At 39.2% G+C, this 16,133-nt stretch overlaps 1 protein-coding gene across 11 annotated transcripts in view; it reads right to left on the bottom strand.

Moving 5' to 3' along the window:
* Positions 1-255: 255 nt before the first annotated feature.
* The window catches only part of RASGEF1B (RasGEF domain family member 1B), a 648,732-nt gene continuing 632,854 nt past the window's right edge, over positions 256-16,133 (bottom strand). For all 11 annotated transcript variants that reach the window (XM_042984295.1, XM_042984299.1, XM_042984294.1 and 8 more), the window contains 8 exons: positions 14,986-15,081; positions 14,760-14,862; positions 13,241-13,320; positions 12,051-12,146; positions 6,935-7,030; positions 6,220-6,343; positions 4,763-4,835; positions 256-1,626 (listed from right to left, as the gene is read on the bottom strand). In XM_042984295.1, coding sequence (XP_042840229.1) covers positions 1,602-1,626; positions 4,763-4,835; positions 6,220-6,343; positions 6,935-7,030; positions 12,051-12,146; positions 13,241-13,320; positions 14,760-14,862; positions 14,986-15,081 — 693 coding nt within the window. In that variant the 3' untranslated portion in view covers positions 256-1,601. The remainder of the gene's footprint in view (positions 1,627-4,762; positions 4,836-6,219; positions 6,344-6,934; positions 7,031-12,050; positions 12,147-13,240; positions 13,321-14,759; positions 14,863-14,985; positions 15,082-16,133) is intronic.

The following is a 16,133-nucleotide window of genomic DNA, read 5'->3' as shown; positions in this document are numbered from 1 at the left end:
AACATGTGCCAAAAAGGGAGGATCCTGGTCCATGCTAAACACTTGGAAAGTGCCTGGCAGGTGCAGTTCATTAAATGCTTACTTTGACCCAGTTCCAGAAAGCAAATGCCCACGTAAATACTCCTACTAAAGGCCACCTCCTCAAGGACAGACGCACTCCTAGCCAGTCACTTGAGTTGAACTCCTTTGACAGCAGCCCCACCCCCACCCCACCCCCACAGTCGCATCCATAAAAGAAAGGAGAGACGCCACAAGTCCTGGCCGCAGAGTGTAAAATATATTGATGGTTGTAAAGGGACAGCTTGGAGACGTTTCAGGTCTGCAGAGACGGCGTGCAGCATACATATACATGCTCTGTGTTTTGAAACCATGTCATGAGGTTCTCAAATACATCTCTGTTTTGAACACGATGTTTTTGTTTTGTTCATCAGCGCGGTTTACTACTCTACAGTTTCTCCTAGAGTAAATAAATAGAATGGCTGTTTGCAGAGCAACTACACCCTTACTGAGATGTTTAACAAGGTGAACTATTTCACAACTAGATCGACCTTTGAGTTAACGGCAAGATGTTTTCCATTTGTTTGCGTTCACTGCTGCAGTGGAGGGGAGGGGGCCGGTCACTTTCCAATTTATTCTTTGTTCACGTTTAGTCACCGACAGGCTCCAAAAACATAATGAAAAATCAGTCTGTTCAAGAAATTAAATTGTAATTTGGCTGTGGGTTTTTCCAAGACCCTTAAAGTCAGATAATTTAAATTTACAAGAGGAAAACAAAATTGGCATGATGGAAAACTAAGTAACAAAAAACTATGGCAAAATACATCTGTAGAACACAGTGGTCAGTTGTAAACAGCTCAGAAGGGCAGAGAAAACAAAAAGTCCTTCTAGAACATTAAGCAGTCCAGTGACAAACTCTGCTTTTTTTTTTTTTTCCTAGTGGCTATTTTCCTACCACAGTGTTGAGCTTCATTATATTAAATAACTTATATGGGTAAAAAGGAGTTTGCTAACCAGCAGCCAACTCAAAATCTTGCAGGAAGAGGGAGGAGAGGAATTCAAAACACAGCACACACTAAGGGGAAACAAAGTCCAGAGTCAGCATTCAACCAGTCTTACCCCTCCTGGCGATACCACGGGGCTGGAGCGGGGATCTACATGGAAGGTTTTCTCCCCTCCCTCCTCTCCCTTTTTCATTTAAGTTAACAAAGAAACATGGGCTTCCTCAGAGCCAGCACTCAGCTGGGCAAGTCCCATTAGCAGCAAATGTTCAACCAAATAAAAAACACACACACACAAAAGAAAGCTCCATCCAGGTGCAGAGCTGTGATTCACATGGAAATTCCAGAAGATGAATCATGTGCAGAGCTGGGATCTGTAGAGGATTCTTTCTCAAGTGTCTTCAGCGAACATTTCAGTCTCTCACAAAATCCGAGTCAATCTGTCAGCTGTGGGAAACAAGTCCCCCATCTGCTCTTGAGTGAGTTTGCTCGCGGGGACTTAGCATGTTTTTTTGTAGAACTAGATGCCAGAAAACAAAGGCCAGCCCTTCAGCGATCCGAGCGACAGCAGCAGCAGCAGTGACAGTCAGCATCCCCCGTTGGTTAAACTCTGCCTAAGAGGCTGGACCTGCGATGTAAAGAAGACAGGATGAGAACAAAAGTGGCAGATTATTTCGGTAAGGATTCAAGGGCCCTGTCTGATACTAGTTTCACCTTTCCTAGGCTTTAAGTTTGATTACATGTAATTAAAAAGAGAAAGAAAAAAATACGAAGCATTGAAGTCCATCTGTTTTTGTGCTAGTGACTTGCTAGTCACTTCAAATAAATATTAACGGAGACGGCAAAAGCTTTGTTTTTAGGTAAAGCTTTGAGTGGCTTTATATTAAAACAAAAACAAAAAGACAAACAGAAGTCATTAATTATAAAAAGCTTTCAGCATCTGCACTGGTCTTATCGCAGATGGGTTTACTCAGTAAATAGAAGCGTCTTCACATTACATGTCCATTGAGAGCATTTAAATAGCAAGCGACAAGAAAGGTGTCTCCCCTCGGAGGTACATTTGTCATTGCCACTGCTGAGTGTGTCTGGATGAACGGCTCTAGGGTGAGCAGGAAAAGCGTCTATGTGCAATTATCTTATTGCCTTCAAAGCTAATGCACATATAAGTTTTCAGGTAGGTACTATCACTCTAGAACAATTAGTCTTCGTACCCACTTGACACACAGGGTTTTGCAAACGCTCATAGCCTATTTCCCCTTCTTTATCCTCTTGGTGATTGCTATGCCTTGGCCTCCTGCAGTAACCCAACACTGCAGGAGCACAAGGAAGACTGTGCTTGCCTTCAGGGGGCTTACACTGTAGGGGAGACAAGAAGCAGTGAGCTACAAAAAAACACCTTGGTCTGTAACAGGAGAAAACTGCCTTAGACTCTTTCTGGGGAGATACGAGTCCGGGAGGGGGAGGCCCTGGGGGAGGGGGGGCTGGACATTACACAGGATATGGAAAGGGCAGAGTGCATGGCTTACACCCGGACTCAAAGGGCAGTTTGGTCTTCAGGGCTCCTTAAAAACAATTTTCAGGTTGGGGCGCCTAGGTGGCTCAGTCGGCTGAGCGTCCAACCCCTGATTTCGGCTCAGGTCATGATCTCACAGTTTGTGAGTTCGAGCACCACGTCTGACAGCGTTGAGCCTGGCTGGGATTCTCTCTCCTTTCTCTCTGCCCTTCCCCGCCCCCCATCTCAAAAATAAATAAACTTAAATTAAAAAAAAAAAAAAACTATTTTCATGTGAAACTAGTCTTTTATACCAAAAATACATCTTCACTGTGTTTATATACATATTTCCCTGTATACCAGTCACACTATTTGTGTTGGGGCCAGTCCCTCAATGAATGCTTCTGAGAAGTATTATTACTGAACACTTGAGTTGAGTACAGCTCAGCTCGGATCCACGGATTTGCATCTGAATTTAAGCCAGTCCAGGGCCCCTCTATTTCACTTCGCATTTCTAACTTCTCCACTAACTTCTTTGGTCACATTTCAACCAATCAAATGTTAACTGGTACTGTATACTGTTTGTATAATACATACAAACAGGAGAAGAGATTGTACAATTCGATCTTTACTTTGACTTACAAACCCCTCCAAACTAACCACCAATCAGGAGGAATAGGGCATAAAAGAATAACAACTGGAAAAGAAGGATGTGGTAGGTTTGGACTATTTTCAAGTGTCTGGATTTCATGGGTCACACGGATACCAGGCATCATTTTTGTACAACCAATTTATCTGCTTACTACTTTTTTTAAAAGTCTCTAGGAAAAGTAACCAGAGCTAAGCTATGCTCAAGGGCCATATCAACCTCATGCTTTAAAAAAAGGAAGGAAGGAAGGAAGGAAGGAAGGAAGGAAGGAAGGAAGGAAGGAAGGAAGGAAAAGAAAGAAGGAAAGAAAGAAAGAAAGAAAGAAAGAAAGAAAGAAAGAAAGAAAGAAAGGATTATGAAGAGGAGAAGCGTGGAAAGCAAAGTTCATCTAACAATTAGGAGGACAAGGAGTAATTCCCAAATCCTTTTTCCAGCAAGATGTGGACTATGAGGCTCATGTGTTACACATGAACAATGCTGAAGAGTGCAGTAAATACCCTTCAATACCAGCACAGAGTAATACAAAGTTTTAATAGAAATGTGCCACTGGCAGGCCCACAATGTCATTAAAAATAGAACTGAGCACCAACCCAGCAAGCCCTGTTATATCCCCTGATTGCAGGTGTTGGCCACACCTTCTTTACGTCTGTGTCTGGGATAAAAAACAAAAACCAAAACGTGTCCAGTCCTTTACCCATCACCATGACGTGTTGTAAGGCTGATATTTTCAATGCCTCTGTACCTCATCCCTCCGCGTTGAGAGGTACAAAGAAAACCTAACTTTTCCTTTGAAACAAATGAAATCACACAAAACCAAATATATCTCAGACACCCTGGTTCGCAAAACCTAGCCCAATACAGAGTAAAACGAAGACTCCCAAATGACTCTGGGAAGAACAGGACCATGCTTGTCCACCCTGGTACAAAAAGGCATGTGTTCCCAGAGGTTCTTAGTAGAAATACAAGTAGAGCAATTCTGATTACATGATTACTATATCTTGGCCTATTTTACCTATTAAAATATCTAAAATAGTTAAAATATACATTTAGCTATTCTTGTTGTTTTCTTTTAGAAAATACATTTGTTTGAAAATGCCAATAGATTAACACGATTTTTTTTAATTTGAATAGGTTCTGGATTGTCTTTTAAGTCCCAGCTTCCTCTCTCTCAAACCAAAGTGGGGACCAAGATCCAGTCACTAAGAAGAGTGACATGCTTAGATTTACTGAGCCAACTGGTACTTGGATCTCCTTTATCTGAGGTCAAATAAAATTTTAGTTTTAAAACTATTCGGAAATATAGTCTGAACTTGTTATTTTTTTAGATGATGAGGAGAGTCAGTGTTCTTTTGACCGTATCATGGGGTAATTTCAGTTCTTCCATAAAATAACGGGAGAAAGAAAGGAGAGGAGAGTCACTGTGTATCTGACAGTATAAAAAAGTGAAAGGCGATAAAACTGAATGATGAGGACTCTAAGCCACAAAAATCCAGCTGACAAGAGTTAAGGAGCAGAAAGGACTCAGAACACACAGGGAGGGACTTCCTACAGAAAAGCACGTGGCTTTCCCCAGGTACGTCCAACATGGCCCATAGACCAGCAACGAGAAGCACGGAGACTCACCTTAGGGACTTCCATCTGTCCTTCTCTATGTGATTTTCAGGTCCTTCACTCTCATAGGAAGCCAAGTAGAGTGCTACAATCAACCACAGGTAAGAATGCATTAACACTGAGGCCTTCTCTTGGTATTGCCCCCGCCCCCATCCATCTCCTGTTTAACCGGAGCCCACCCCTACAGCAAAACTCTTTAAAATATCCAATGACAACTGAGAAGCATTATAGTTTCATTACGAACACCGAATGTCACTTTGCCCCTGATTGACCATCTCAGACCCAAAACCCAAGGGGTTCTAGGCCAAAAATGCACTTAATTAACTGACGGTTTATGAGGCAAAACAGCTTACAAATGCAAGCTGCACGATGCTATCCTACGCTCACGTTTATGTTCTTTATGAAGACGGGGAGGGGAGGGAGATCCTTTCCTGGTAGCCTTGATTTTTAAAAAACCTTTAGAAGCTAAAAAGCCAGATTTTCTAGGTCAAATTTTCACCCCTCTAATATTTTTTTATTTGTAAATCAAAAGGAAACTCATGCAATGATTTTAAAGTGTGTTATTAATCCTATTTGTAGAGATTAATAACAATTGAGCCCCCTCTGGAATGTGTAATATTAGTGCAAAATGCACTTCAGTCATTATCAAAAACACTATCAATCTACTGGGAAAAATACTATTGATTTCTAGAATATTAGGATATAAAAGATCAGTACAACAAATTCCTAAGTCTTTTATAAATTTTAACTCTCTTCCAATTTTTTTTTCAGTATAGACAATCACTGTTTCTGCCTCAAATTCCTTAATTTAAAAAAAACAATTATGTTTATTTGTTTATGAGAGAGACAGAGCGTGAGTCGGGGAGGAGCAGAGTTGGGAAACACAGAACCTGAAACAGGCTCCAGGCTCTGAGCTGTCAGCACAGAGCCCGACGTGAGGCTTGAACTCACAAACTGCGAGATCATGACTGAGCTGAAGTCAGGTACTCAACAGACTGAACCACCCAGGAGCCCCCCAAATTCCTTAATGTTTTAACGGGTCAAGATTTTCCACTACTTTTTCAAAAAGCAGCAGGTAGCCACTATTTTTTTATTTTTGCTTTTTTCAAATTACTTTTAATATCAACATACCACAAACAAAACACCTTTTTTCTCCAATGAAGCATGTCCAAACAAGGGGAAAAAAATCCTTCAATGACTTTCCATTTGTGCCCAAAGCTTTGCAGATCTAGTATTATAAAGAATGCTTAAACACAGAAACTACTTATGGGTGAAGAATGAGTGCCCGATTCAACTACTTTAGGGATAAATCATATGGTTTCCTGTTCAACAGAAAACTCTCAAGTGGAGTAGGTCAGAAGATAGGCCTCCTACGATAGGAGGAACCAGGCACCAAGCATGGATACAGGAATCTCCCAATTGCAGGGTTGTGGATGCTGCTGGCAGTTCCAGCCGAAAGGCCTACTCACCATCTTCACTGAAGACTGGTACTGTGAGCAGATACTGCAAGATCTTCCGGTCCCTCTCAAATGGACACTCTACTTGTTTCCATATCATGAATTCACTCACTTGTTTGGCCAGTTCCCAAAATTTCTAGGAAACAATAAAAGAAGTGCATTTAAAGGCAGCCATCAAAAATCCTGAGCATTCCATTTAATGTTTCCTTCTGGCTTCTAATCAACTGAACTACATGATTCTCTTGATTTGATAAAAACTCGCTATAGGTATTTGCGAGGAATAAGTATAAATGTACTCATGTACCTCTAGATATTAATGAATAATAATGTTGCAGCTACTTTCTTCTACTCAGTATTGTTATTTTCTTTCTTTCTTTTTAAAAATTTTTTTAATGTTTATTTATTTTTGAGAGACAGAGCATGAGCAGGGGAGGGGCAGAGAGAGAGGGAGACACAGAATCCGAAGCAGGCTCTAGGCTCTGAGCTGTCATCACACAGCCAGACGCAGGGCTCGAACCCATGAACCGTGAGATCACGACCTGAGCTGAAGTCGGATGCTCAACCAACTGAGCCACCCAGGCACCCCAGTATTGTTATTGTCTTACAAAACAATAAGGAGAAAACTTTCTTCTAGAACTTCAGAATAAGCTTAGGCTGCCTGGCCTGAGATGTAACGTAGGGGGGCCTGGACCCTCTCTGTGCACAGATTCTTGCAGCCTATTCTTACCTCAAAATTGACATGGCCGTTTGGAAGGCGGTTGGCACAGCCCTCATTGAGGAAATAAATATCTTTGATTAAAAGACTGAAGAAGGGTATCACAATCTAGAGAAAACAAAAGATTTTCATTTGTTTGGGTAAATAAATATTTAGCTTCTCATCAAACAGTACAAGAAATTAATGAACAACATTAGTTCCGGATTACATAAAAGGCTACCATGAATTAAGATAGTGTTTTGTTTACCTCCCATGACATTAGTTTCCTCCCTTACATAATTTTGCTTAAGATGCAAATGCTATTACTAACCAAAACGCAGCAGAGACAATAGGCATTAGGAAGTAGATGGCTTCAGGTAGTTTCTGCAGTTTTTCCCATTGCAACAGCGTATAATAAATCTAAAAGGTCTAGCCGTCAAAGGAGGAGAGATCTAAAAGAACTCTTGCTTTTCATTTAGCAACCCCTTTAGTTAGAGCAAAATATTAACGGAATACCTGTCGCTGCAGGTCCCAAGATTTCAAGATGCGTGACCCAACTCCCTGCTACAATCTGTGCTGTTAGATCAATGAGACTTCTACATTCTAGAGGAATGTCTTGTTAGATGAACATTCATTGCTCAAGATCATGGGAGAGGTCAGGATTTTAGGTAATAGTTGCTACATACTTCCTCTTGAGTAAACCTGGCCTTCATGGAACAGAACAAGTACGCACCTGTCCTCATGGGAAATCACCTAAGCAGTACCTTGCACAATATGTTGGGAGATGTGTACAAGTGAAGGAGGAATATAAATGTGTAAATTAGAGTGTCTGTTTGAAAAACAATAAACCTCCTCCAGTAAGGTTTCTTTACCTCGTGTCTTTGATTTGATGAGGTGGTATTTAATTAATCACCCTAAAACAATAATCTCTAAGAAAGCATCCTAAATCCTGGTAAGTCCATAACGAACAAAGAACAAAGCTCTGACATAGTAACTTCCACTTTCACTCAAATGCCAACAAGTCTCTGAAGACTCTAAATTTGCTACAATGCAAATAACGTTCCAAACACAAGTTGTGCGCCTCAGCTGTTTACTGGAGAGCAGGTTTTTGAAGTTTCCCTAAGCTTATGACTCATGGGGTGCATCTATCCTAAATGAATGGGAGGTCTGGAAAACATACCTTTGGGCTCAAACACACAAATATGAAGTACCAGTTTTCACCTCTAGAGATAAATTCGGATTTCTTCATAAAGTCATTTTTAAAAAGCAAGCTTTGGCTATTTTTGTTTCATTGGTCACTGAAATAGCCAAAGTGAATCTTCAGTTTTGATAGTGTCTTTGAATATACTTTTAAGCATTTACTATCGTCTGTGGAAGTCTCTAAAGCCAAATTAGTAACGATCCCCTCCTTCAAATATTACTGGCTAATTCTCTATTATTTTAGAACGAAACAGCTATAGTAACAAGCATAAAAGCACACCTGAACTTCATTTCTTTGAAAGACCTCCTCTAATTGGGAAGTGTGGGTTCTAGATTCCATTGGAATCAGCTTAAAATGTGGTCCCCCAATTTATTGGCGGCACAACCCAGGAGTCGACAAATGGAGGCCCATAGCCCAGCACAGCTCCAGGACCTGTTTTGGTATGGCCTACATTCTTAAATGGCTGGGAAAATATCAAAATAATATTTCTTGAGCATGAAAATTGTAGGGAATTCAACTTACAGTGGCCAGACAGCTTTACTGGAAAATAGCCATAGTCACTTACTCATCTACATACTGTCCATGTCTGCTTTTATGCCTCCACATCAGAGTTGACTAGTTGCATTGGAGGCTGTATGAGCTACAAAGCCTAAAATATTTATGGTCTGGCCCTTAATGGGAAAAGTTCACCAAGCCCTGGTATAAAAAAAACCTAGTTTCCTCACATTAAAATGGAACCTAAAATGAAATCAACCTTATTGAGTTGTAGTGAGGATTAAATTCAATAATTTAGGTCTGACCTCGGTTAAGCACTGCCAAAAAAACAGTAAGGCCCATAAACAGGGAAAACTATTATTGATGCACTTATAAGACAATAAGGATATACCATCATAGGGAAATGAAAACTAAGTTATAATCAAGGTGCAATGTTTGCATAGTGTGACAGCTTTTAAGCAAGAATTTTATCTCTGCACTCTATTCTCAGTGCTGGGCAGTGAGATTCACGTGGTGTTGACCATTCTCACACTGATATTTAAACTTTTCCTAACTTCCTGTCATGTGCCTCTGGCCGAGGCACAGAGGCTATCCTTTAATTTTTACATTCGTGGTGCCTACAAGATGATCATATAAATACATAGAGAGAGAGAGCAGAGAGAGACAGAGAGAGAAACAGAGATTTCACATGTAAGAGAGATCATCTGGTATTTGTTTTTGTCTGACTTATTTAACTTAGCTTAATGTCCTTGAGGAGGTTCATCTGTGTTGTCACAAGTGACAAGAGTTCGTTCTTTTTATATGGCTGAATAACATTCTGTTGTGTATATGCACCACAATTTCTTTATCCATTCATCCATCTGTGGCTACTCAAGGCTGTTTCCATATCTTAGCTATTTTAAATCATGCTGCAATAAATCTAGGGGTGCATGTATCTTTTCATTTTCTTTGGATAAAGACCCGGAAGTGGAATTGTTGGATTGATCCACTATTAATGGTTTGAATCACTCTTCCAAGAATATAGAAATCTAAGTAATTTCCCTTTACTGTTCTGTTCCTTATGCCCACATGCCAGAAAGAAGTCTCACAGGCTTCTTCAAATTCTAATTTACTCATTGAGAGTTCTCTTCATACCTGTACCCCCTACAACAAATCTAACATGATAAAAATCAGGAAAGTTTTAAGGACTTTGGGTTTCCAGGCACTAAGGTGGATGTATGGGTTACCAAGAGGAGACAGCAAAAGTCTACAGTTACTGGGAGGTCTTGCCAATGATGTCTTTAATGGGAGAACTTCTCATGTAATAATGTTTTCTAATTTCCTTTCAAAATATTCTTTTTTTCACTTTTTAATATATATTTTTAATATATAAATATGTTAACAAATAATTAAACATAAAAAATTATTTATAAATATATTTATATAATATGTAACATATTTATAAATATAAATAAGAAAATATTAATAGAAATATATAAATATATTTTTATAGATTTTAAGTAATCTCTGCCCCCAATGTGGGGCTCGAATCCATGACCCCAAGATCAAGAGTCATGCTCTACCACTGAAAGGTGCCCCCCTTTAAAAATATTCTTAATTCAGAGACTTGGTAAATATACCTCATTATCAGTTTCACACCTAGAAATGAATGCTGTTGGGCAGGAACAAGTTTCCACAAACATAAATGAAATGGTAAAAGGATTTAAAACCATGTAATCATATGAGGAATGGTTAAAAACCTGGAGGCATGAGTACCCACAGGAAAAACAGCTATTTAGAGATCATTTAAGGGCCTCTGTGTGGAAGACAGAGTTGATTTGTACCTTGATATGGTACCTAGAGATGTGCCACTTTGGCCACATAAACTTAAAATCTGAAAGAATATTAAAGATACTATTACTCTAATCACGTTGCTACGAAGATTTTTAAATTACTTAGGAATAAAGAGAATTTACCCTCACTTCAATTCTCTTGAATAAAAGATGTGTTTTACCCAGAGATGTTTTCATTCACAGCCTTTGAGGCCAATTGTGAAAAAGCAATGGAATTTTTTTTAACAGTGGTGATTTCATTTGTTTTGTGAACTAGAGAGTATAACTCATATGCTCACGCATAACTGAGTTTAAAAAAACAACAAAACTGAAGCAGACAGAATTTATCAAATGACGTAAAGGGTAAATACCTTGGACTATTTTCTGGAAAAGGCTATTAGAGTCCCACAAGTATAATCTTTTTGGGGGCTGGACTTCAGAATGTCTTTGGCCAGGACTAGAGCTCCCTGCTTAGAGACAGGATTCTATAGTCTCCTGGCTCTCCTGGAGGGTTCCACAGAAAGAAACTTGCATCCAACTGCGAGGGTGAATGAGAAGATACAGACAGCCCCCCACATGTTGACTTTCTGAAGCTCAACCTTAAGAAACTTCTCATTCAATTTTTTTTTTTTTTCAATCTTGTCACAGGTGTGCTGGGATTTGAGCAAGTAAAGTGTAAAAGCTGGTACACTCTGTCGGGCTAAAGAGAGTTCTCTCTGCTTCATCCCCTCTCTGACCTTGTTTCTTTATTTAAAAAAAAAAAAAAAATTAACCTATTCACAGTATCTCTCAAATGTTATCCGAACTGATATTTTGGATTTTGTTGAGAACCAATTTAACATTTTCAGAAGGTGGCGTTTCTTTTTGTGTTTGTCTTTATTTTAGATCGTTGAACCTGAAGCTTCTTTGTGGAAGTGATTGAGATGCCCTGAAGTGGTTTTTACCCTCATTTTAAAAAATTTGTTGAAGACACAGTTTAACTTAAAAGATGATAGAATCTAAGCAAGAAATAACTCTCATCAAACAACTTCATCAGCCCATTTACCATCACCATGGGTTAACTTTGCAGATAACATGATCCCTAAATGTTGAAATGACTTTTCCTTTCCATGTAAGGAAACAGAACACTGACATGGGCAAGACAGGACCCTCAGAATCAAGGGGATGTAGCATTAAATTGTTTAAGGTGAGGGTAGATAGAATAAGGACCATTAATTTCTAGACATCACCCTCATTCTTTTTCTGCTGCCCGCATATCCAATTAGTAACAGCAGGCCTAATGCTACAGCAAGTAACCTACTTTCTGAAAATAAATGACTTAACCATGGGAGGTAAGCTAATTCTTTTAAGAAAAAAGGTTACATTAAGTTAGCTATCTTGTGCAGAGCTAAAATGTCTATTTTCCATGAAGTCAAATTATTCTAATGTTATCAGTCATCTTAACATAGTACTTAATTTATTGCTTGAAAAACAACTAAGACACGTTACAAAATGATCATTTAAGTAATGCACTAACAACACAATAATATCCATTTGTAATGGATAATAACATGGTACCTTTCTTTAGCACTTTCCTTCTCTATGCATTTCAGTGCAACAACATGGGAACTCTACCATGAATAAAACCCCTTTAAGTACACACCTTCTCTCTGCTGCTGTGAGCAGTTAAAGACCTTTGTGCTGCCCCACGAAGAGCTGTTCGGTAATTGTAGAAATTGCTTGAAGGGTCCATCTGATGCTGTCCACAAAAGAGAGAAGAGTATTAACCATTTACTTCTCATCTGCAGAAAGTTTGCAAGATCCTATTAACTCTACATAAAAAAAAATCACACTAGGTGAGGGAACTCATTAAGAATAGGATTTACCCCTCTCATACACACACACAGGCATGAAACATATCAGAACACAAATGTTTCCTTTCTTGAGGTTTGCCTTATTTAAACAAGCGTATGTCAGCTTCGATCACATCAAACCTAGAACAAATTCTTTCCGGGTTCACTGTTGAGATTAGACTTAAAACTGATAACAAAGAATGAAACCCCAGCATAGGAAACCAATTCCTGGTCTCATCTAAAGGTTAATGGGTCAGTTGATGGTTAGCCATGCATAATGATCCAACACTCTGCAGTGAACTTATCCTTTGCATTTGTTAGCAAATCATTCATAAGCAATTGAAGCATACTATCTTATAAGAAGGAGAAGAAATTTATTACACAATATGAATAAAAGCATAATGCAACATATCCAATGATACTTCCCAATTTGGAGGAAAACTTAGGAAAGAACACATTATCTCCAAAGACAGCCGATTCAAAGCACCAACACACCAAGGCAATAATGACATTAATATGACCCAAACACAAATGCCTTCATGTACAATTCTTACTATGTTCAGAATTATATCAGAAGAGCTTTTTCACAGGTTAGCTAAATTTGCTGAAAGGATGGTGAATGAGTATTTCTGTAGCGATGGGAACTTCTCCCCTGGGACACTGTAAATAAATGAAGGTAGTAGGCCCACATTGAAATAGAACTCCCAGTGGTTCAGGACCCAGATTCCATCCTGGCATACAATGGGATGTAACTGACAGGTCACCATTTCCTCAGTGAGTTCACCCTAAAATGAACACCTCTGTCTAGGGAAGGGGTGGCCTGCAACCTGATTTATTCTCCCCTCTGCCAATTCTAACACCCTTCCATCTCCTGTGTCTATAAGAAGAGATGGGCTTTCTTCTCTGTAGCACTCCCTGATCAAGAGACAAGCTCACACCGAAGAGTTCCACTTTCCGGGTATAAAATGTTACTTCACAGCAAGGCATCCGCTTCACATACCTCGAGAACATCAAACTTCGCAGTCTTCACTTTGGCCCATGTTTTTTTCAGTCGAGAGACTGGGCTCATGTTCATGCCAGCTTTCCATTTAAAATGGGGGGAAGGGGGAGGGAGAAAAAGTTGAAACGGAGAAATAAGTCATTTGAAGTTATCCTCTAAAAAAGTGCTCATTACTAAGTGTAAGTTAACTTTATTTAAAAATCTGCCAGTTTTCCACAGTAGTGATACCATTCCACACTCTCACCTACAATATATGAAAATTCCACTTGTTCCACATCCTCAATATTTGGTTCAACCAGCCCTTTTAATTTCAGTCATTCCAGTGTGTGAAATGGTATTACGCTGCGATTTGAATTTGTATTTCTCCCATGGCTGATGATGCAGAGCACCGTTTCATATACTTATTGAATATTAGTATATCTTCTTTTGTGAAGGGTCCAAGTATCTGCCCCCTCTTTCACTGGGTTATTTGTCTTCTTCTTATTGATTCTTAGGGTCCTTTATAGAGTCTGGATACAAGTTCTTTTTCAGCTATGTGTATTACAAATACTTTCTCCCATGACATGGCTTGTCTTGACATTTTCTTAATGGGATAAGGGGGAAAATTAAGTAATCTTCTATTACGTAGTCTGTGGACTTACAGGTATCTGATTTCTATGATCTATCTATCTGTTCAGCATCATCATGAAGTAAGCCAGACAAAAAGCTGAAATTTGGCAAGTATTTTTAGGGAGAAGACAAGGAAAATTATAACAGAAAGAAAATGGAAAACAGAATTGGTGAGAGGGGGGATTTATCAGGATCAAAGGGATTGAATTAAATTTGGTGGATTCTCTGGCTTCAAACTGACCTTGACCCTAAGAGAGTCAGGTAAATATTGAATACCTACAATGTGTAGGAGAACCATATAATTTATCCTATCAATTAGGGTATTTTTAAATGAAAGAGTCATTATCAATACTTGTGGCATGACAACCAGTATAAAATGAACGAAATGAATAAACCAATGAAAAGAAACATGGTCACTGGTGTTAAAATCCCCAGGATATAAAGGAGGAGCAAAGTTTGTGTACTAGGGTAATAAGGTGCCGTAAGGTGGTAAGTATTGCATGGGCAGTCAGAAAATGTTTCAGTTTCTCAGGGCCCCCTCATCTCCAGTCTGACAGAATCGCAAAATTTAGTCTCAGATCAGGCATCTCTATAATGCTTGATACACAAGCTGCCCAAATATTTTTGTTTAAATCCTTCATTTAGAAAAGTACCTCACTTATGAGCTTTTACAGATAAATGTTCAGATGAGGACAAACTGAATGTATTCCATGAATTCTTGTATACTTAAAAAAGAGTATACATACTTATGTGACTTTGGACATTTAAAGCATTCTGAACATTCTAAGACAATTCAGGGTTAAAAAGTAGAGTTTTCATTAATAAAACTGTACTATTTGTAAATTTTTAGTAGACATATTTCATAGGACCTATAAAAATAAAGGACACGTATCTTCCAGAAAACACTCACAGATTATCGCCATCAAGGAGTTGAAGTTGCCAATGTTAAAACACTCCCGAGCTACGTCAATGAAATACTCGATCATTCTTGCTCGGTGCTTTTTCTTTACAGGCTGTACAGAAGTGGGGAAAAAAGGGGGGAGGGGGCAGTTAGCCAACATGTAGATCCAACAGACCCAATAAGTATGAAAAAATAATAGAGAGAGCTAGGAGAATGAGAAAACTCATTTTCTCACCATGCAGATTTCTGTGGCAACCAAGTAGCTGAGGCGATTAAACCATTCCACGTAAGCTTCTAAGTTTCGTGTCTTCTTCTGTTCACTGTAGCAACTCTACAGAGAGAGCAAAGTGAGACCATGAGTTGGAGACAAAACAAGAGTTTATCAGGTTTCATCTTTGTCAGATATGGGCCTTTATTCCAATTTATGGGTTAAGACAGCTTTCTAAAATGAGGGGGTGGGGACACAGAGAAAACCACTAACGTTCTTGACTCCTTTCACAGAAATATCAAAATGTCTTAGTGCAGTCAGGTGACACCTGTAAGATCTAGAAATATACTCTGATGCATTCAAGATGGTGCCCTTCCCTAAATCACTCTCAGTGGGAACTGTCCTCACAAGCACAAAGGAGGGGTTTGCTTGCATTCTAAAACATTCCTGACTTCTTAATAGGGTGTGAATACCAATTGCTATCAACACAGAAAGAAGAGGGCAAGAGAGCAGGGGACTAGAACATTTTCTCTTAAAATTAACTCTAGGACAAAATATTGGAGCATCATATACTGAGAAACTAAGTATCTTCCAACGTAGGTAAATGGAAGTCTACACCAACATGGTCTTTAGGGTGAATGACACATTATTCAAAAGCAAAAGGAGTTAAGCTCATCTCGGAGTTCAAGGCCAAGTCTGAACAAGTTAATTACACCCCTCTTTCCTTCCTTCCAAAAGATACAAAGAAACAAAAAAGTCTGCTAGCCTTCTACTGCAAAACCTAATCCTCTTCCTGTACTGAGGGAAGCTGTTCTAAGGCCGGAAAACAGCTGTTGCCCCTAACTCCCAAAGGGGGGATTTCATTAGTGGGTGATACAGTCTTTGCCTAACAACTCGAAATATTTCTGGAGGTCCCTGGGGGAAGAAATTTCCTATGTGTGTACACTGATTTTATATAGTCCATGCTCAGTGTTATTTTCTTTACATGTGAGCTTCACTTAGGCAATAAACTTGTCATGAGGGATTCACCTTATAACAAGAGGCAAACAGTAAAGCCCCTTACTCAGTGGCTGGATGTGCATCCTGTCTTTACTGCCCCTGTTATTGTTGAATCATGAGCAGAACATTCTCTTGTATTTTCTTTCTGATTTAATCTGCTAAAACCATTATGCTTT

Source organism: Panthera tigris, chromosome B1 (genome assembly GCF_018350195.1).
Source record: "Panthera tigris isolate Pti1 chromosome B1, P.tigris_Pti1_mat1.1, whole genome shotgun sequence".
In the NCBI taxonomy this organism is placed as follows: Eukaryota; Metazoa; Chordata; class Mammalia; order Carnivora; family Felidae; genus Panthera; species Panthera tigris.
This window is presented reverse-complemented; position numbering and strand designations above follow the sequence as displayed.